The sequence below is a fragment of the Epinephelus fuscoguttatus genome, linkage group LG5 (assembly GCF_011397635.1).
Source record: "Epinephelus fuscoguttatus linkage group LG5, E.fuscoguttatus.final_Chr_v1".
In the NCBI taxonomy this organism is placed as follows: domain Eukaryota; kingdom Metazoa; phylum Chordata; class Actinopteri; order Perciformes; family Serranidae; genus Epinephelus; species Epinephelus fuscoguttatus.
Genome location: NC_064756.1, coordinates 27,564,391 through 27,585,514, shown reverse-complemented (window position 1 = coordinate 27,585,514; position 21,124 = coordinate 27,564,391). Strand labels below are relative to the sequence as shown.

At 38.0% G+C, this 21,124-nt stretch overlaps 1 protein-coding gene across 5 annotated transcripts in view; it reads left to right on the top strand.

The window, feature by feature from the left end:
* The window catches only part of cadm1b (cell adhesion molecule 1b), a 185,649-nt gene that overhangs the window by 95,930 nt on the left and 68,595 nt on the right, over positions 1-21,124 (top strand). For 2 of the 5 annotated variants that reach the window (XM_049577138.1, XM_049577137.1), the window contains exon 1: positions 5,101-5,285. The exons of the other annotated variants lie outside the window; for them this stretch is intronic. In XM_049577138.1, the coding sequence (XP_049433095.1) occupies positions 5,276-5,285 (10 nt within the window). In that variant the 5' untranslated portion in view covers positions 5,101-5,275. Of the gene's footprint in view, positions 1-5,100; positions 5,286-21,124 lie in introns of those variants that run through there. 5 annotated transcript variants of the gene reach the window in all.

Below are 21,124 nucleotides of genomic sequence, written 5' to 3'. Positions count from 1 at the left end.
GAGCCGCGTTTTCCTCTACCTCATGCTTTTTTTTTTCCTGGTCAGTGGTCGTTTCGGGAAATACCGCCTCCAAATGAGCAGCTGTTGTAAATGTGTGACGTTGTCCAGGCGGTTTGGTCTGCTCTAAATAGTGCAGTGTGAAAGTGAACCGAACCAAATGAAGGTTTGAAATTTTTTGGCATTTCCCGCCCAATCGAACCGAGTCCCCCAGACTATCCCGGTGTGAATGCGCCCTCAGTCAAGATTATTTGACTTAATAAGACAGAGATATAAATACTTTTTGTTTATTAGGAAAAATAATGTGATACTAAGTTAAATTTGTGACTTAGGCTAATACGTCAACAATTATGATATCACATCATCATCTTGACTAAGAAAGCCTATTTCATAATTTCTACATAAAAGTAAACATATTACCATACTACAGGAGGAGTATTTAGATTCTTATAGTGTCTTTCTCTTCATTTATTTTTTCTTTTCTTAGTGGGAATGGGCTTCCTTAGGACACAATTGTGGCTAGCACAATAACAGAACAAAAAGAAATTTGCTTGAAAGAAAGCTACAAGTATAAAACCCTAAATTCGTAAAAGAAAGGTTAAAAAACAAGCATGGTCAGCCTCCTGCAGCAGAGGAAAACTCCTTATTGTTTTATTTTAATTATTCATCTTAATCGCTGAGTTGTAAATATGCCTGAATAAAACATTTAATAATGGCTGACAATTACTAAATAAAACTCCTGTAAGGTCATCAATTATTAAAACAGCTCCTCACTTATTATTAAGACAGCGAGGCTGGGGTCAGTAGAGTTCAGGGTTCAAGCCTTCAGCTCTGTTGACTGAACCTTAAGTTCATCCTCTATGTTGAATCGCCTGCAGAAAAACTTTAAACTTTAGAAATTAATTTCTCTCCCTGAGTTCAAAGCCTCGGTATAAGATGAATCCTGTGGGACATATTGTTTTGCATAAGTTGTTATCTTGCAGGCTGTGGCACTGCTCTCTCATCTCTCTCTCCCTCTTTCTCTGTCTGTCTGTGTTTTTAGGGCTATGAGATTGTTTATGTAATATGATAATGCATTGTTTGTCTGAAGCTTCATATGTGATGCCCTCTTGCCCACATCTGGCTCGCAAAATAATTTTTGATCTCATAAAAGAATAAATTAAAGGATGTGAAAAAAAAAAAACCCAAATCCCTCCCGGTGATAGTCCAGCGAGGCTCTTAGTGCCAAATACCACCAAATGGCCCGTCTCGCAGTGAACGCTGCCAGCCGTTTGTTTCATGCTGTACCAGAATCCACAGGGTACAACCTGCACAGATCATACACTGAGATTAAGTTCACTTCAGATGAAAGGAAGATAGCAAGGTGATGCTGAAAGGTCCTGAGTTAAGAGCATTTTCTGCACTTTGATACACATGACCAAAAGTATGTGGACAAATATTACAGTCATAACTGAGTGAACCACGGGCATTAATGCGCTGCTGGAACAGCCGCGGCTCTTCTGGGAAGGCTGCAGGGATCAGTGCTCTACCCGACCAACATAACAGACAACTCATCCCAAACGCTCTGTGCAGGCCAGTGAAGTTTTAAAAAATATGGAAAACAACATTTTTATGGAGCTTGTTACGTGCACAGGGGCATCGTCATGTTGAAACAGGAAGTCCTCCCCAAACAATCGCTACAAAGCAGGAAGCTTGTTATTGTCTAGAATACAAAAGGATTGAAATTTGATTCAGTAGATTTTGTTTTATCTTTAATTCCATACATTTTTCCTCCTTGTCAAAACCTGCTGCCTACATTACCAACAATGCAACTCCAACTAACAACAGCTCGATCAGAGATTCAGGTGTGTTATGCTAGTAACAGCTAATGTAGCCTTGCATTAGGAGCGAGTTACGGAGGTCTGTAGACAGATTTTGCCTGGAAGATTTCCCCTTATGGAACAAAACTGCCAAGCCTTAATCAGGAAAACAACTCTACACTAGATATTTGTGTCCTCTTAATATTGGCCACATATTGTGGTGTTAATATCCAAACTTTTATGCTGCATTTGTCTTAAAATGGCCTCTGTGTGTTATGACATGATGCTGAAGTTATTATTCCTTTTTAATTTTACATTGAAATGAATCAACAAACAACACATACAATATTTGATAGCACTAGACACTGTCATTTTATTACAGTATTATAAAGACAATTTCTATTCATTTGCTTAACAGCTGATAAAGCTGTTGCAGCCACCATCTTTGTTGTATGCTAGGAGTCTCTGCTTGTCTGTGTACGCAACTGACTGTCCATTTGTTCATGTTTCACTTTATTAATTAGATATTTTTAATGAAATTATAAAAAATATTCTCAAAAATGCAGTTTAAAAATGTATTTGGTAAAGTTATTTTTTATGTGTCTGTCATTTTCAAATAATTTCCTAAAACCTAGTTTCCTGGAGAGAAGTAATTTGACCAAGGGAACATTAGAGTTTTTTTAGTTAGTTGTGTTGAGTTAATAACAATGTGCTGCTGATTTCCAGAATTATTAATTCATTATTCCTTTTGTGTTGGAAACTTTGTTTTTATACATGTGAGATTGTTTGACTGAGGTTAAATTTCACATCATTTGAACTTCAGCTGGCTGAAAGGATTTTTTTTTATCAGATAATTGGAATTACTAAAAAAGAAATGGACCCGTAAAAAGTGTTTGTTTTCATGGTGAGATAACCCAGTTGAAAGCACCGGTCAGTTTTGAGATTTTGGGATATTTTGCTTCTGTAACACACTTTATTTCAGACCAGTTGAAATAAAATATTGAAAATACATATTTAGATTTTTGTTGTGGACATGTGTTCAAACAGTGCATATTTAGATAGATAATGACTCATTTACATACATCACAAAGTTGTCATTTTAAAAAATTGTCTTCATGTACATAATTACCTGGGTAAGTTTCAAGGTGATAGCAACCCACCTGTAGTGTCTTTTTATTTATTTATTGTCTAAAAATGTATGTAATGTATGTATTTCATTTCACTTCAGTAGCACTCAAAAACAAGAAACTGTCCAGTTTTATTCCTATCTATATTCTGATTTTTTTTTTTTTTTTTTTTTTTAGTTTATTCATATATCATTCATAGCTTGATTTATATTACATTTTATTCCTTAAAAACATGGCGAATATTGATTTTTTTCATGGCTGTTGACTTTATTTTCTAATATATGAAGTGATAAAAAGTTTTCCAAAATTCTAACTTTAAAAACCGTTAACTCTGATATGATGAAAAAAGTGAAACAAAAATTTTGAACTTAGTTTCATTCAATATTCAGATTTATGTTCTGGAAATCTATGCAAATAAAAATACTTAGACAATGCCTCATTTGCATATTTTGACATAACATTCCAGAAAACATGTAATATATTTTAAAAAAATCATTGTCTTACTATTTAACTGGAGGAGTTGAGATCAAGATTAATAATATACTGTCTATCTCAAGACAGAAATATCATATATTGTGGCTTCTCCTTACAGGTCACAATAGTTGCAGCCTGACACAGAACTAAAGTCAGGTTAAATCAATTTTTTTTGTTGTTTTTTTTTTTGTTTTTTTTGTAGGGGCATTTCTTGCATTTACTGAACAGCAGGAGGTGGAGGATGAAGGTAGTGGTGGAGGATGAAAGGACAAATGTGGAAAGAATGGACAGAGAGAGAGGGAGAGAGAGAAGGGGATGACATGCAGAAATGGTCCTCAGCCGGCATTTATAAACCCAGGATGTTGTGGTTAAATGGTGTCTGCCTCAGACCCTGCGGTCAGCAGGACGCCCTGTGAGCAGCTCCTCTCACATTTGATGAGTAATACACGTGAGAGTGACTTTTTGACATGAAAAATAGCATGTGGTGAAATTCAAATAGCATCACAATCATGAGGAAGTAGTTCATACTGGAGATGTTGACAAGACAAATGTTTGTTCATTGGGTTGTAATAATCTGTAATCAGAGCACAGCAAATGCGTTTTCCATCAGACTGTTTTGTAGTGCAGATAGATTTGAAAAATTGCCTTAGGACTGTGATCAAACACTGGATTCACATCATCTCAAACAGCCAGTATTAGAACATTTTGTAAACAGTGTTTATCTGTAATCGCTGTCTTTTTTTCTGACATAGTAAAAAGAAAAAGACATCATCTTACCCTTTTTTTTTTCTTGAGTGGAGGTGGGCATTTAGAGTGGAGATGAGTCAGTGCTACGTTTTATACAAATACTGTTGACTTTAGAAATCAGACCTTTGGGAGTAAGTAGTTCCTCAAATAGCCGTAGAGATGGGCAGTGTTTCCCCAGAGTGAAGGTGTGTCCTACTTTGCACAAGAGTAAGAGAGGCAATTTAAATGCTTTGATGTGCAATGCAGTTTCTGCTTTTGAGAGTCGGAGCGAGGTGGATATAGTGTTGAATCTAGGAATTTGTTGGGAATAGCAGAAACAAAAGTTATATAAAAATATCATGTGGTTTATTTTTGCCCAGCAATATATTTGGAAGATGTGAGAAATTATTTTTCTCCACTTATTCAGATCTTTATCATTTTAGTCCAAAAGGATAAACCCAAAATACATTGACTCCCAAAGGCTTTAAGTATGAACAACACATACACATGCGTTTGCGTCATTAGTACGAAGCTGATTTTACAAAGTTTTATTAACAGAGGTCTATAGGGTGCAGTTACATGATGGCTTCTCATTCAGAAGTAAATCTGATTATACAACAGTTAGTTCTGCCCAAGCAGGGACTGTTTTTGTTGGCAGAGGAAAATAAAATACTTTTAAATAATCTATTTTGTCTTCGGCACTCGGCCTGCGGCCTCGTACCTACAACCAAATCACAGCCGTGACGATATCACAGTACAACATCACTCCCTCTTGTGATATTGCTTAAATGAAATCATTCGGAATTCGGAAGTTTTTCCAGGTAGTTTACATGGGAAATATTCATTCCGAATGAGGGTTTACATGGAAGATCAGTTTAATCGCCTTTATTTGGGTCTGCGCAAGGTTTGGGGCAGGGAAGGTTTCTGATTGGGTAGGGGGCGGGGCGGATATTACGTATACCGGAAGAAAACTAGTCCTCGCTCCGGATAACAAGATGTTCGAAGACGCCGTTCGTAGTGCCTTTTTCGGGCGTGTCTTGCTTATATTCTTGAAGCAGCAGTACGACAACAACCTTGTTCCGCTAATACTTCGTTTGTTGAGGAGGAGAAGGGAGGTAGAAGGTCGAAGAAGAAAGGACCGTGCTGTGGCGAATGGAGACCGGTGAGTGCAACGTCCGACTGGTCTATCTCAGCCCGTTGCTATGCAGCCTGTTGCTATGCACGCTGTACACGTCATCGTGCCAGAAGAGCAAGGAAACGAGCATGCGCAGAAAGAACGGAATGGCTGGAATCTTCCATTCGGGTTCTGAAAAGGAATATTCCACCCCTGTGCACCCGTTTAGATTTTCGTTCGGGTTGAGGTGTTTATAAGGAGCATTTCTATTCGGGTAGGGCTTCCAGCCCGAATGCAAAAGGAATACATGGCTCCATGTAAATGAACGTGTGTGTATCCAAGTTTCATCTGAACTTAACACTATTGCAACTTTACATTTTAAGAATGTTTTCTCATGCACTTCCATTGATTTCCATTCATATCTGCGTGGTATGAAAATCGATGAACAGACTCCTAAAACTTACTTTAGTTATATCCATCTATCATACAGTGCTTTAGTTTTTGTCAAAGCTGCATTATCATTGTGTGGGAATGTTTTACTATGAAAAGCTGCTCTGCCTATTACCTCAGAAAAATTATGTAACAGTTTTACATTTAAGGGAAATCAATGGCTGACTGGAACGGTAGTAAAATCTATTTAAATCATCAAACACAGCAGCAAGTTTTTGCAGAACGGCTCACTGGGATGGAAAGTAAATGGAGTATAGTGGCTAAACATGCAAAAACCAGTGGTATGGTCTTTGAAGGTTAGGGAGAGATGTTGGTTTTGGTTAAATATTAACAAAGCATGTCCCGTCTTCTTAAGTACTTAACCTAGAAAATAATCTTCCCCCAGCCTTAAACAAGTGCTTTATAGTTGCCTTAAAATGACAATAATAAAGTTATTTGTGGACACTGTAGGGAAAACAAAGAAAAACATTATGTAATTTTTTAGATGGTTCTTTTTACATTGATAAAATATATACCAGGTGGCATTTGGTTTCCTTCCAAAACTATTGGTGTTTCAAATTTCTGTATTATCAGTATATTTAAGTCATTTTTGGAAGCCGTCATAGTTATAATGCGGTGGATGTACAGTCAATAACTGCCCTTAATCATGATATCTTACCAAAACTTATCCTTACCATTTTTTCAGCAAACTTACTGCCATTTCACAATGTTTCTGTTAGATACTTCTCAAAAAATTAAATATTACCATAAATTATAAGATGCCAAATCCTCAACCACAGTTGTTGTTCGACACTTTGGTGGGTTCGGATTGCTGCTGTGTGAAACCAGGCATCTGTAGATAAACACTTGCGCACATCTGGTGCATCGTTTCAGAAGCCCGACAATGAACATGAACTTTAACAGGTTTTTTTTATTTCTCTACATAAACATTTTCATGAATCCAAGTGTTCCCCAGACTCCTACACACTGCAACATGTGCAGTTTTAACTCCTCACTTCAGGCCGAGAGATTTATTTTTTGGTGTTCTTTTTTTGTTGTTGGTGACTACACTCGGGTACAGCGCTGGCTTTGAATGGCCGCCAAATTGCTCCCAAAGAATAGCTGATCTATCTTTTCTGTCAGCGATTACAAGCAGAAGCTTATGCGTTGCTACCGCTTGAAGCAAATAGCAATAAACATTAATAACTGATTTGGTTTTTAAAGTTATTAAACACAGGTCTTGTTTCTACACCAAGTTGTGAAATCTCAAATGAATAGGTTTCCTTGAATTATTGGTGCGTATATATGAATTAGCAATTTCAGTTTAACAAGTTTCTTTTTACCTTCAATTAAAGTTATGCCTTCCAGGAAAATAATAACACTCCATCCTCTGTGATAATTGAGGTGATACAGACTTTGCACAGCGGCATTGAGATCAGAGTAACAGTGTGCATGTGTATTTAAAGGAATAATCCTCTGAGGGCAAAATGGCATCAGTGTTTAACGCTTGTGAATAACAGTGTATTTGTTGGAAAAAATGTATTATGAGAGTAATACAGAGGAGATGATGACTCATTCAAAGTATGATTGTATTTAGAGATGGAGGCACAGTGATGCAGAAGTTTGTTAAGGCTTCATCTGTCTCTCATGTTAGTGTTGTTAGAAAAACATGATGAAGAAATAATGATCATGATGGAGTTGAATTTTTGAAGCGATTTAAAAAATGTTTTGTTATTTTTTTCTTTTTGGCATCAAAACCAGGATTCTGCGCTACTATCAAAATCCATTAGCAGCTAGTGACTTGGATCTCTTTGGATGGCTGTGTTGGTCTGTTGCTTTATCTGTCCACCACTTTGGTCTGAATGAAATGTCTCAACAACTATCTGATGGACTGCTGTAATATTTTATACAGTTATGATGAATTCAGCTGAGTGTGGTGATCCCCTGTCTTTTCCTCTAGCACTCCATGATGTTAATATTTGTGATTTTTACTTAAAAGGCTTGATGACAATCAAGCAATAGAAAGATTGCTGTTAAATTTGGTACAGACATTCATGCTCCCCTGAGGATGAATTGTAACATTGGTGATCCCATGACTTTTTATTCCATCATCAGATCACATCTTGTATTTGCACAATACTCTGGTTTGTTACCACCATCTGCATCGGCCTCAGCTGTGTTTAGAACTACAGTATTTAGCAAATGTAAGTTTGGATGGTGAATATGGAAAACATTAAACCTTATACCTGCTTATACAGTCGGAAGCTTTTATTTAAACAAAAAAAAAAGAAAAAAAAAACCTTTATCTGTCACTTAATTCTGACAATAGCACCAAATGTCAATATATGACGAGGTTGGAGTGAGAATGTGATAGTTCCTCCTAGTGCTCCTAATGGCATTTGCAAGAATCCATCACGCCTGAAGAAAACAACCAATCAGAGCCAGGAGGACAGTCACAGTCACAGTGTCAGTCTCTGCTTGTGCACACTTGGCACAGACTGCAAGCTTTTTCCATGTCAGCTTTCTTCTGTTTACTTGTTAACTGACAGCTGTGTTAGGGACTCCTCCTGGCTCTGATTGGTTGCTTTTGTTTGAATGCCATCAGGAGCACTTTGAGGACCCAGAGGAACCTGATGTTTTTCACAGATGATCTGTCTCATGTACTACTGTCAAGATAAAGTAACAGTTTTAGCAGATAAGTAACCCACTGTGGCTTTAACATGTGTCAGTGTGGGGTTTCTCTGGGTTCTCCTGCTTCCTCCCACAGTCCAAAGACCTGCAGGTTAACTGGTGGCTGGCTGGCTAAATTGCCTATAGATGTGTGAGCGTGATGTCTGTCTTCATGTGTCGATGTGTGATGATTTGGCACACATTCTCACTCCGTTCTCGTCACATATCAACGTTTGGTCATGGAACTTCCACGTCTACATACGAAGTGCAAGGTACCCTGGGTGTGTTGGTTGACATTCTGGGCCATGTCAAGTTCTGCCTGTTACATGCATTGTCATCACTCAAAATATACTTCTGTTTTCACAGGAAATTTAATGTTTACATACAGTCTCTTTCAAAAGAAATGAACTACATTGGTACAACGCACGCGGTGAGGTTTAGGCGACAAAAGTACGTGGTTAGGTTTAGGAAAAAAGTAAAGTCCGCCTGCCTCAGTCTTTCCCTGCCTTAACTTTTGTCCTTGTCCCGCCACTTTTCACCATTTAACTATAACAGCAACTGGACACCTTTTTTCGTTGATTTCTGATGCCGCAAGTCACTGCCCAAGTGCTGGATTTCGATGACGTTGGAGTGAGACCGGCTCAGTTTGGCGACCTGTCCAGCGTGTGCCCTGCCTCTCTCCCTATGTCACATGTGATCCGCTTGAGCCCCCTGCAACCCCTAACAGAGGATAAGCAGTTACAGAAAATGAATTAATCAATTCTCAAACCTCTACTGTGTGCAGCCTCAAAGTAAATAAGTGCATTTACCAAAGTAGTGTACTTAGGTACACTTCTCAGGTATTTGTACTTTACTTAAGTATTTCAAATGTGTGTGTTACTTACGGATGTAAAAAAAGGAGTTATTATTCCAATAAATGAACTTTGCAGTAAGAATTATATTAAAATGAATATACACTTAAATTCCCAGCAGTTTATAAAATATATTGCCTTATCTTAAATAAGCTCCAAATCGATACCATTAGAAATGCTGCTTGCTTTTTATACTTAAGTAAATAATGAATTCTAAAGTTAAGAGTTGGTCTTCTGTACAACTGAAGTACTGAAAGTTAAATTTAGCATCACCCCGTCCTTAAAAATAGATGCATAATGAAAGTCAGTGTTTCGGCAAAAAGCAGAAGACTTGAACTTTACCTCGTGTCATTTATTTATACGGCAAGATGGACCTTCTTTGCAGGCAAACCATTTCTAGTGAGAAGAGAGTACATTACATTAATCTGACTAATGAGCTATCACATTGAATAAATAAATCTTCAAGAACAATAATGTATTTTAATAAGAAATGCTAAAGGCCACTCAGATGAAAAATTACCTCTCAAAAGGGTTAGCCTATAGAATAAATCTGACTTCCCCATTTTGGTGACACGTACGGGCCATGTGAAGTTGATTTTAATAATTGATCACCAGAAAGTGCTGGGAGAGAGCTTTGCTGATAAGCAAAAGAATAGGTTTTTGTGTTTGAATCACAACATCCTATCGATCCTCTTTGAATAACGCTTAGTGGAAGAGTCACAGACTTAGGGATTATTTATGGATCCCTCTTGACCTTAGCATTTCCCAGGGAGATTGTGTTTAAAGCTATGAAATTGACTACCAAATCTGCACACATACAATGGATAAATCTAAAGTGACAGCAATAATCAGAGTGGAGAGATTAGCGGTTTTCAGTTTTATTTATTTTTTATCCTACAAAGACATACATCATCATCAGCCTCACCTGCAGTGTGGTCCCTTTTAGCCCGTGTGATTTTTCAGACACTATTCTCATTCGTCACTTTTGATCCATCAACAATTTGCTTAAAACAGAGACAGCACCGAAATATTTGGATGAGATTTTGCATTAGTATCATGCCTCATTCCTTTTGAATCAAAGTTTAAAGAGATGTTAGGGTCATCTCTGCATCCTGAAATCTCAGGTTAAATAAAAAAGGCATTACATTTTGGTGCAGAGTACCAATCTATTTGTAGCCTGAGGGCGTTTTAGAGGCTTTGTAGAAGAAAAAACAGTAACAAGTAAAAATGTTTTACTTTATAGTGACCTAACGTGGAAATATTCTCCTTCTGTATCTGGTCCACAGAGAAACTTGTCTTGTCGTTATTTTTTAATTTCCTTTGCTTGTCTACTCGCACAATCTGCAGATTTTTTGGGTCGAAGTGAAGACGCCCAGAAACAAAATGGTTTAAAGATTTGTTTTATGGAGTGGACTCTATCTGCCCGCTGTGCCAAACTAATACGCAGCAGTTTGAGAGAGCAATCAAATGGAAATGGAAATTTGAGCAGCTTAAAGATGAAGCTCATTTTTCCCTTAAGAGCTTATGAGTGTTCTGCCAAAATGTGTGATTCTCTTTTTCACTGCGACTGTACTGAGGGTATACTGGCTGATGTTCACAGCCTCCTTCTGTTATACATTGTTTACACTTTTACTGTGCCTGATGCTTGAGATTACTTTACAGAACAATAGTGCTAGTGTTTCTTTGGTGTTGATTCAAAGTGACACAAACATAATACCACTTTCTAAAAAGTCATCCTCCTACGAAAGTTTAGAAGTTTTAATTAATGACTTTATTAACATTTAAGTAATTTATTGAAAAGTCAAGTGTGTGGGATTGAAGGGCATCTATTGGCATTAGCATGTAATCACCTGAAAATAATTGGTGTGCTTTTGTTTTCTTAGAGTGAGCTGTTTATATCTACATACGGAGCAGGTCCTCTTCCACAGAGCCTTGCTTGACATGCTTGGTACTAGATAGGGCCATTCACGTTTTCACATTTTCATCTTTTCACATCTGCCTTTGTAGTTCTCCTACACATTTGGCACACAGGAGAGGTTACAGTTCTCCGTCCTCACCTCCAGATGCCACAAAAGCCTTCACACTAGATCTTTGAGATTTATAGATAGTTACAAGCAACTGACCATTTGCTATACCTCGCCCCAAATAGCAATCCAATCATGTAAGATGACCTGATTGAAAGACATTTATTATTAACTTTTACTTTTATTAACATTTACAAACCAGGACTAGATGGTTTAATGAGAGCCAATCAGACTTTAGTAATGAATGACTAAAATTTGTTACTGCAGTATTACCAAACAGAGAGGATTGACACAAGTGAAAGGGATTTTTGACAACTTGGTTACCCATAATTTGTTCTTATTAAAGAAGTGTTTCACTGCAGGAGAGGTGGTCTTTTCATAGAATTGGGCTATCTATGCAGTAGAAAGACACAAATACATTTGAAATTGGTTCTAAATGACAAAACAGAGAATAAGGGTTGTGGCATTTGGCTTTTGCTCAAGAGGTAGAAAACCTACAACTACCAGGACGTACTCCTACTGGTGGGTGACATGACCGCTTTGACACTGGCACCAGCTGGTAACAAGCAATCTCAAATTATAGTTAAACAGTGAGCTAAAATATATCATTGAAAACATTTGAGGTGAGAAATAGGCGATGCAGTTACAGAATTTTGGTTCATATTTTATCAGCACTGCTCAGTTTTACTATGTGATTTCAGTATTTTACAATACAGGAAACAGTGTGGCGCCCACTGCCTTTTACAAATTCTCGTTTAAGCCTGACAGTACGCTAACAGTATACTAAAATACATTTCAATTGAGGAACAGAAAATACAGTAACAGAATCTGGGTTTATATTTGATCAGCACTGCCTAGTTTTACATTCTGATCTGTGTTTAAGAAAGAGAAGAGGGAGGGTTGTCTTTCTTGTTTTGCTACTGTCAACCCAGTCTCACTCCGAAGTCATCAAAAACCAGTGCTTGGTTAGTGACTTCTGGCATTGGAAACCGACAAAAAAAGTTGTCTTTTGTCCTGTTGTCTTGTTAAAGGCCCGAACATACTCGGGCAGAACGTACGCGGAATGGACTCCACGGAGGTCCGCGCGGACTCAAAGCGGACGTCCGCAAGCCCTGTGCATGCAAAGCTCAGATTTTACTACCGCACAGACTCCGCTCCACGCACCAGTGACTGCTCGGCATGTATTTTTCACATCGCGGGGATTTTTCATGGACATTTTTACAGGAAACTACAACGCGGAAGTGCGGTCGACTATGAAAGCCCGAATGACTACGGACATTCCTCGCGGAGTCCGCTCCGCTCATAGTACGCCCGAGTATGTTCGGGCCTTTATTGTTTAACGGCACCCGGGGTGTCAAGTGGAAATGCAGCTGGACAACAACTGATTTGATTTGAATTGATTTTTATTTGTCTCAAACAAGCACAATCATAAATACAGGCAGTATATGTAATAGAAAAAAAAATGGCACACTGTGATAACATGCAAGTTTGAAAAGGGGCTGAAGGAAGCAAAGCTTATCATGTTCAGCCCCCCCTTACATTGTCATATAAGCACATACATAATCGATAAATCTGTAAAATCTTAAAAAATTTAAAACATTTAGTCTTTAATATGAAATAGAGCCCTGCTTATAAACATACAATGCTAACTAAAATCCTTTGCAAAAAAGTAACAAAATTAGCAGTCCAGTTCTTTATAGCTGACCAAGAGTGATTGTTTGTAGTTGTGTTTAAATTGTTTTAAGTTAATGCACATTTTTGTGTCCTCATCTAGTTTATTCCACAGTTGTACACCACAGACAGAGATGCACATAATGCAACAATGAAAGTTAAAGTGGCAAAAGTCCGAGAGGGGCAGGCAGGAAGGTTTGGTAGATAGGTTCAACAACCACTGACTTTCACCCGGGAGGCCAGGAAGCCAAACTGTTCTTTCTTCTTAAACCCAACCACATGCTTTTGTTGCCTAAACCCAACCGTGTGCATATGTGCGCAAAACATAACCACATGCATTTGTTGTTGAAGGAAAAAAACATCTATTAGCAGTGTTGTACCAACGTGGTGCTTTTGTTTTGCAAGAGACTGTATGCAAACTGTGCATTTCCTGTGAAAATGGAAGTGTGTTTTGAAAACAGACAATGCATGTAACAGGCTGACACTGACACGGCATCCCAGAACAACAAACGAACCCAGGACACCTTGCACATCATATGTTGATGTGGAAAGTCTATGACCAAACGTCAATATGTGATGAGGTTGGAGTGAAAATGTGTTGTTTCTACATTCTTTGTGTCCGTGGTGGTGGGCGTACAAAAATGCGTCTATAGTACAATCTGTAGTTCATGCAACAGCCCTGAGGAGATCTGGGCTGGTAAGATGGAGAGGAGTTTACCATGAGCATGCATTAGAAAGCTGATTGAAAGTATTCCTTTAATGGTTATCTGATCCAAGAAAAGAAATAAGTAAATGACTCATTAACCATTTCTGAAGTATTTACAGCTGGTATAAAAAGCCTGTTAGAGTGTGATACCCATAATTTGCCATATATCATGAGATACTTACTTTCAAAAGGCTCACTGTGATCACAAAGCGTTCTATTTAATGCTTGTTTGTGCTGCGTCAAAGATTTAATGCTTTTTCTCTTAAACTTTTAAAAAACTTTTAACTTCTCTTCCTCTGTAAAAAAAAAACAACAACCCGAAAAACAACAAACCAACAACAGGCCTTTGAAGGTACAGTTCCTTCCTTGGTTTATTTAGAAGTGAGGTAGTTTCTCTTTTTAAAGCTGCACCTTTCAACACAACTGACTGAGGCAACAAATTCAAAGAATGTGGAGGCAGAGACAAAGAGCTGAAGTGATGAAAGAATGAGACACCGAGAAGAAAAGAGACGCACAGGATAGTTGTCACTATGAAACAGCCGCTGATCTGTAATGACACTGATATATTCACGAGATAATCCGTGTATATGTGTAGTAGATCCTTCTTCTTGGCATGCTGAATCAATACAGACAAAGTAGGTACAACTACAAAATATCTATGAGACATTCTCATGGCTGTACATTTTTTTGGCGTCCAGTGGAATATTAATGAATCACTCGTTGCTGCTGTGTATCTGTATATGCAACCAGGGCGTGTGTGAATGGTGTGAATGTTAATACGCAGTTGTGGGGACCAAGTATTAGCAGTGGATTACAGGTGACTAGCAGGCTTTTGAATCTCTTTCCTGTGATACCCTTTGAATGTGTTCACTCCCTTTGAAGTGATGTCAGTTTTAAAATATCTCAGCCCTTTTATGTTTAACCATGGGTGTTTGCGTTCAAGGATTCTTTCTTTTCCATTTTTTTTTTATTTAGAAGGAGGAGATGAAAGCATCACAACAGTCAGCATCCATCAAAGTGCGAAAAAGTCTGGGAAAAGTCCCGCACATAACGAAGCATGACTTGTTAAAACACAACATGAGGCTGTTGTTGTGTCTGCGCCGGGTGATTAGGGTGCAGCAGCGGGTTAAAGAGTTGAATGACAGGCGGATCCTGACAGAGCTCGCTCGCTGCTCTGTCACTGAATTTGATCGACTGATTGTGTGTTTTGCAGCAGTAATGAGCTTTACAGTATGTGCGTAATGTGCCAGGAGCTGATTCGTATGCTGGATGAGCTAGCTAATTGTTCACAGTGCACATTCCCCCAGTCCCATGGCTCCTCTGATTTGGATTCATTTAGCCTTTATTTTACCTCATTATACAGGCCTGTGTTATTGCCAGGTTGTATGTGAGGTATTTCGCAGTGTTGAAATTGACTCTGGTAATTTAATTTTAAAATATCAACTGTAGAACCCCGCACCTCTTAAATACAAAACAGAGTGGGAAGGTGTGAATTTAAACTCATCATTTTTGAAAGGTGAAGTATATTGGAGTGTTTTTAGACTTGAAAACATCCTCTTGTCATTTTTATTTTATTGCTCTCAACACCAAGCTGCAAAAAACAGTTTTATTAATTTTCTCATATTGCAACAAAAAAGCAAAAATCCCAAGCTGAAGTTGCCAATGAACTGTGCTTCCTTCAACCACACACACAAATCGAATGTGAGGAGCAGTTGTGGGGCCATTTTTTATTTCAAGGAGTAAAGCTGGCTCACAGCTAAGAGCAGTAAGGCTAGGAAGAGGATGCAGAGCTGCAGTTCAGTAGGTCTGTAAGCCGAGGGATGAAAATGTTCTCTGATGCTGATCCTGCGGTTGCTCTGGATCCCAAACAGCAGCACAGAGAACTGACAAAACCGGGTATTTACTCTGGCATTCCAGTAGCAGTCTCCTCTCTGCCCAAAACAAACAATACCCTATGCATAGCCCTGATCCTCCCAGAAAAACACACTCTCACCAGTGTGCTTAGGCAAAAAAATCCCTCAAATGCCATTTTTCTGGTCACCAAAACTCCCATCAGTCTGTGCTGCTGTATTAGCAGTATGGTTGAGACATAATAGTATTGCATTTAAATGTGAAAGAAAGGGAACTCCTGCTGGGGAATTTTTCGTTCAGACTCTTTCTGCAAAGATTTCCCTGAATTTTTCTTGTTAATCATCATATGCGATTCATCTCTATCTCTCTCAGCGTGACTGTGTGAGTGAGAAAGTTCATGCACGTGTGTGTATGTGTGTGTGCATGCTCTGCAGCTTGGCACTCTACCGTTGTGTGGGCAATGCACCCCTGAGGGTAGTACCCCACAAAGCAACTAATGGCGCTAAGCATGCAGATAGAGGACTGATTTAGACTGAGAGGCGTCTCTAATCTTACGAGGTGTCAGCAGTGTTGTGCCATAGATTAGCCGACTCTCTCTCTTTATTTCCTCCATGATCATCATCTCCTCTGCGTTCATCGCCTCCTCCGGCAAGGACCGCTGTGCATCACCCTACATTCACATTTTATTATTGTTATTAGTAGAAGTAATAGCAGCTGGATTTTTGTTGGTGCTATCAGCAGTAGCATTTGTTGAGTCAGAATCATGGTTTTGATGGTATGTCTCTGGACAGTGGGAGGATACAGTGTGAGACCAACATCAGACATCCTACAGTGCATGGTAGCCCACTACTAGGTGGAGGCATCAGACATCAACGCATGTTCAAAAATGACTGAAATGTGTATGTAGCACTTAGTATTGAAAACTGGCAAGTACTGGTGAGTCTTGTCAGATTAATAATGTTGGTATTTATTCTTAGATGTTAGATTTCCTGATTTAAATTTAAAAATAAGCTATTTAATGCATTCCTTCAGGCAAAGATCCTGTACAACTGCAGGCGTTTGGACGACAGTGAACATTTGAGAACTCTGGTATCTTGTTAAATGAGAAAGGAGTGCTGAAGTGAATCACATTTTTACTTTTCAAAGTAAGGTACAAAAAAAAAAACAGCAAACATTTTTCAAACAATACACAGAGCTAGCTCACCATGGGACACATCAAAATGCAGTGGTGGGAACTCAGCTGGCACCTGACATCAACATGCCATCAGAAAGATGAACTCTTGCTACAGTCGGTCCTTAAATTTTGGTTGGAATGAAGATCAGGTTGAAGATATTTTAGATGTCTAACAACATTAAAATGTTTTGTTGCTTTAACATTAACATTACAACGTAGAGACTTTGGGTTTTGTTCTCCATACCTTATGCAAATGTTGTTATTCTACGTCAAGATGACGTTGGCTTGCGACTTTCGAAAGATGTTGGATTTGGTTACTTAACAACACAAGTTAAAACCAACCAAATATCAACATCATCTGTTGTCAGTAGTCTACGTCAAATTGACGTTGGCATAAGACATTGTCCTGACTTTGAATTTTGGCCACTTTGATACATGTATATATGTATTTGGTATTTGTTATTTATTTCGAACAAAAAGAGACATGAACATACAAACAAGCAGACAGACAGAACGTAATATATACAAATAATGAAAAGAAAAGGAGTGGGAGTAAGTAGCCTATAAACTTATTAAATCCCAGCCCTTCTCCATAAGTCACTGAGTGAAATGAAACAGACAGCTTCCTCATATAGATAGATCTGTACCTAGACTTTTCTAAGTATACAGTTATTACCCCATTAACCCATGTACATAATATTAATTCCCAGCATCTTCCTTACAAAACCTGTCTTAGTAGATAATATAAATTACTAATCATGTGTGACTTACAAGTATAAACCACTCTAAATATATGATTTATATTACAGATTATTATATAGATTAATTTAAAATATTTATAGTGCAAACATATGTTAATCAACTTGTCCTGCTATCATTTCATATTTGAAAAATATGAGTTAAAGAAAATATGAATATACATAAGTCTTCCAGTATAAACGTGTGTACACCCACATACCCATAAATGAATAAATACTTATTTACATCACAACCAAAATTCGACCAAATATCAACATGTAAGAATGTAGTAAAGTAACTTAGTACAAATGCTAAAGTACTATGCATTAGCTAAGGTACTGAAGGTGCTTGTACTTGTGTATTTTATTTGTACGCTACTTTACACATCCCTCTGAATTTAAGATAGCTAATAATGTAATTTCCTGCTTTTTCTTTCACTACATTCAAACTTTTATAAACCTATAATTTGCATATATAACATAAGTTATTGATATACAGGAAATTACGAATAAAAAAGAAGTACAGCTACAACATAAAAAAGCTAAATACCCATACACCCATCAGTAAAAATCCAGTAATATAATGTATAATAATTTAGCACTGGGCACATAATGAGTGGTATTAATTTTGATACTATTGACTATTAACACTAATAAAATTGTAAATGCATCACTATAGCTTGTAAATATTTTTAAATGATAGTATTTCTACCTTTATTTAAACACCAATCTGCATATATCCTCCACTGCTGTGAATTGCATTAATTATTCAGCATAACGTCTGTGAATTTACATTGTGTGTGTTAAATGATGTTCTAAATGTACACAGACAGCTGAAGCAGTGACATATACATCTGAGGTGAGAAGTGTGCAGGAGAGATAAGCTAAGGTGTGATGTGATCATATTTGCTAAAGTACAGACGCAGTGTGCTGCACAGCCGTACAGATGCAATAGGCTCCTGTGAATATGTGCGAGTCTGTCAGTCTGTTGGACTCTGGTTTGCTTGGCGTGAGGAGTCTCCTTTGATGTTGTGTTGCAAGATCTGGCGCTCTGATCTGGAGCATGACAGAGATGACATTATGTGAGACTGCATGGGAAGATTTGGCATATACAATATAACGTTTCTCCACATGACACCGTATCCGCATGTTTCCTCTGTCCTCATATTCTCATTCCACTCTACAAACAAATTGGCTCATTCCCATTAGAATAAGCTGCAAACATTACCTTTAAATTGACAGTACAATGTATGCTAATGGTGTCAGAGCTGTGGTCGCGCAGTGTATCCCCAAAGTAGTTACAGAGGTGTCGTAGCTGTTTCTGAGAAAGATGTGGAAAAGCCATTACAACTTAAACTGTGTAAATTGCTGCAACCAAATGTGACCACCCTGAGTCATGTGGGTGGTACACTAACAACGAAGTCGAACTCGCCTGAAATAGAAACACAGCAAAACACGGCTCTGCATATAAATTTGTGTATACTTCCTGCTGCATTATATTGTTCATTTGTTTACACTCGGTGCCAGTTGGGGGCACATGAAGATTAAAGAGGTAACTTTAACCTATGGAAGCTGGAACCAGCGGTGACAAAAAAATCAGAGAACAAGAACAACGGGGACCATGGTGAAAAACAGTCAAAGGCAGCAGAGGGAATGAGGCGTTAGAAACTGTTTGATTGATCATAAAGGTGCAGATATTCCTCTAACAAGCTTTGCAAACTGAGCTTATAAAGGCGTCCTTTTGAAAACGCCGACCAACAGTTGTTAACCCACAGATCCAAAGGCAAAACAGACACATAGAGTATATTATGACACTTTTTGACAGTCTCGTATCAGGAGTTGGTGTGCAAAGTTAGTTTTAGTCAAAGCCAGCAGGTCTCCGCACAGGATGGAGGCGGAAGCCAGCTTTCCTGCTGATTCTGGTCTTTACAGAAATAGCATAGCCTTAGGGGTCAGGTCACGCAAATGACAAGAAAACACATCTTCCTACTTATCCCTGGTAGTTTACAGCAATTTAGTTTTATTTGCAAAGTTTTTCTGACTTCAAGATTTCCTGCTTTCACCCAAACACAATGGACAAGGGCCCAAGTTTGTTCTAACACTGAAGTGTGCAAATACAAAATGCGATGGGGCTTCAAACACTTTCCTGCATTACGGTGAATTTACTTGCACTTTCTGCATCAATTTATGGTGTTAATATCTTTAATTTTGTCAAACTAAAAGTCCTCTGCTACTTTAATGGTTTTATTTGACGGGACAAACACATGTTCAACATGTACAACACATCCCTCCGAATTCTACACCTATGAATTTTCAACAATTTGAACAGTTTTAATTGGATCTTACATAAGAAAACCATGTTATTATAATGTACATTTTCAGCCTATTGTATCCCCAGTTAATTCATTCGACATGTGGCAAATCCAGAGCTAAGAATGTACGTTCACCACCATCATTTAGTGCCAGTGCAGGAAGTAGGGTGCCCTTTATGTGGTGGAGTAGATCTTAGAGGATCTGGGTAGTCAACAGGTGTGCAGAGAATTACACATTAGACCCATGCTGGGGATAAGAGTTTGCATCCTGCCACAGACCTTTTATTAGTAATCTTCCTCGAACCTCAACCAAGTGTTGGTGTTGCCTTACCTCAACTTCACCTTCACCATAGTTTATTTGCCAAAGATGATTTTTAAATCAAATCAAGTTTGTTTATATTGCACATTCAAAATGTTGACCAAAGTGCTCTACAGATCAAAAGAATGACGCATAGCAATATAATATGTACACAAATATAAAACAGAATAACAATTACACAACACTAATTACATGTAAGAAAAATGTTACAAAATACTAACATATCACACTGAGAACAACCAAAGCCCATTGAAAACTTGTACGTTTTAAGGTTTGTCTTAAAAGTGTCAATGAAGAGGGAGCATTGGATTGAGAGTGGAAAGCTACTCCAAAGCTCTGGAGCAGCAACCGCAAAGGCACGATCTCCTTCACCTATCAGCCTTGATCACTTTTTTCTAAAGATCTAAGAGGTCGGGATCTGGAGTAGGGGCAGAGAAGTTCAGCAATATACTGGGGTGTCAGCCCATGCATGGCTTTTTACTAATCTTAAACATACCTTACTTGCAGTGGACAGATATTGCCGAAAGTGTGTGTAACATCCCCAGCTGAATGAGGCTTTATTTCTGACACTGTGGCTCCAAAACATGCTGTGAACACACCATAAGCGCTTGGACTAAAAACAAAACAAATTAACCTTCCCATTAATACACAATTTCATTACACCTGTTAACCCCTTGTGCTTCACTTGATGACAGTCTCTAATTGAGTGCGATAATGTAGGAAAGTATATTTAACTTGAAATATTTATACACCACCCCAGCTACAAACAATATAAAGCATGGGAAAATAGCAGATGTAATATAGCTTTAATCCTTCTTCCACATTTAAACATGTTGCAGCTACTGCAAACAAACTTTAATAACACTGTGGTTCTTCTAAATAGCAAGCTGAATTTAACCAGCAAATGTTAGATAAGCACGACAGGCTTTCGGTGCATGAGGATCATGGTATTACAGATACTCATTTTAATTCAGAGATACTATTAAATAGGCATATTAATGTGACTCAATATTACACACAGTATGAGATGAAACACTGCCAAACCTTGTGCCCTTATCAGAGGTGGTAGACAAACAAAACTATGAAATTTTCCTTTGTTTGGAAGAGGCACAAAATAATGTAACAGAATAAAAACAGATTACA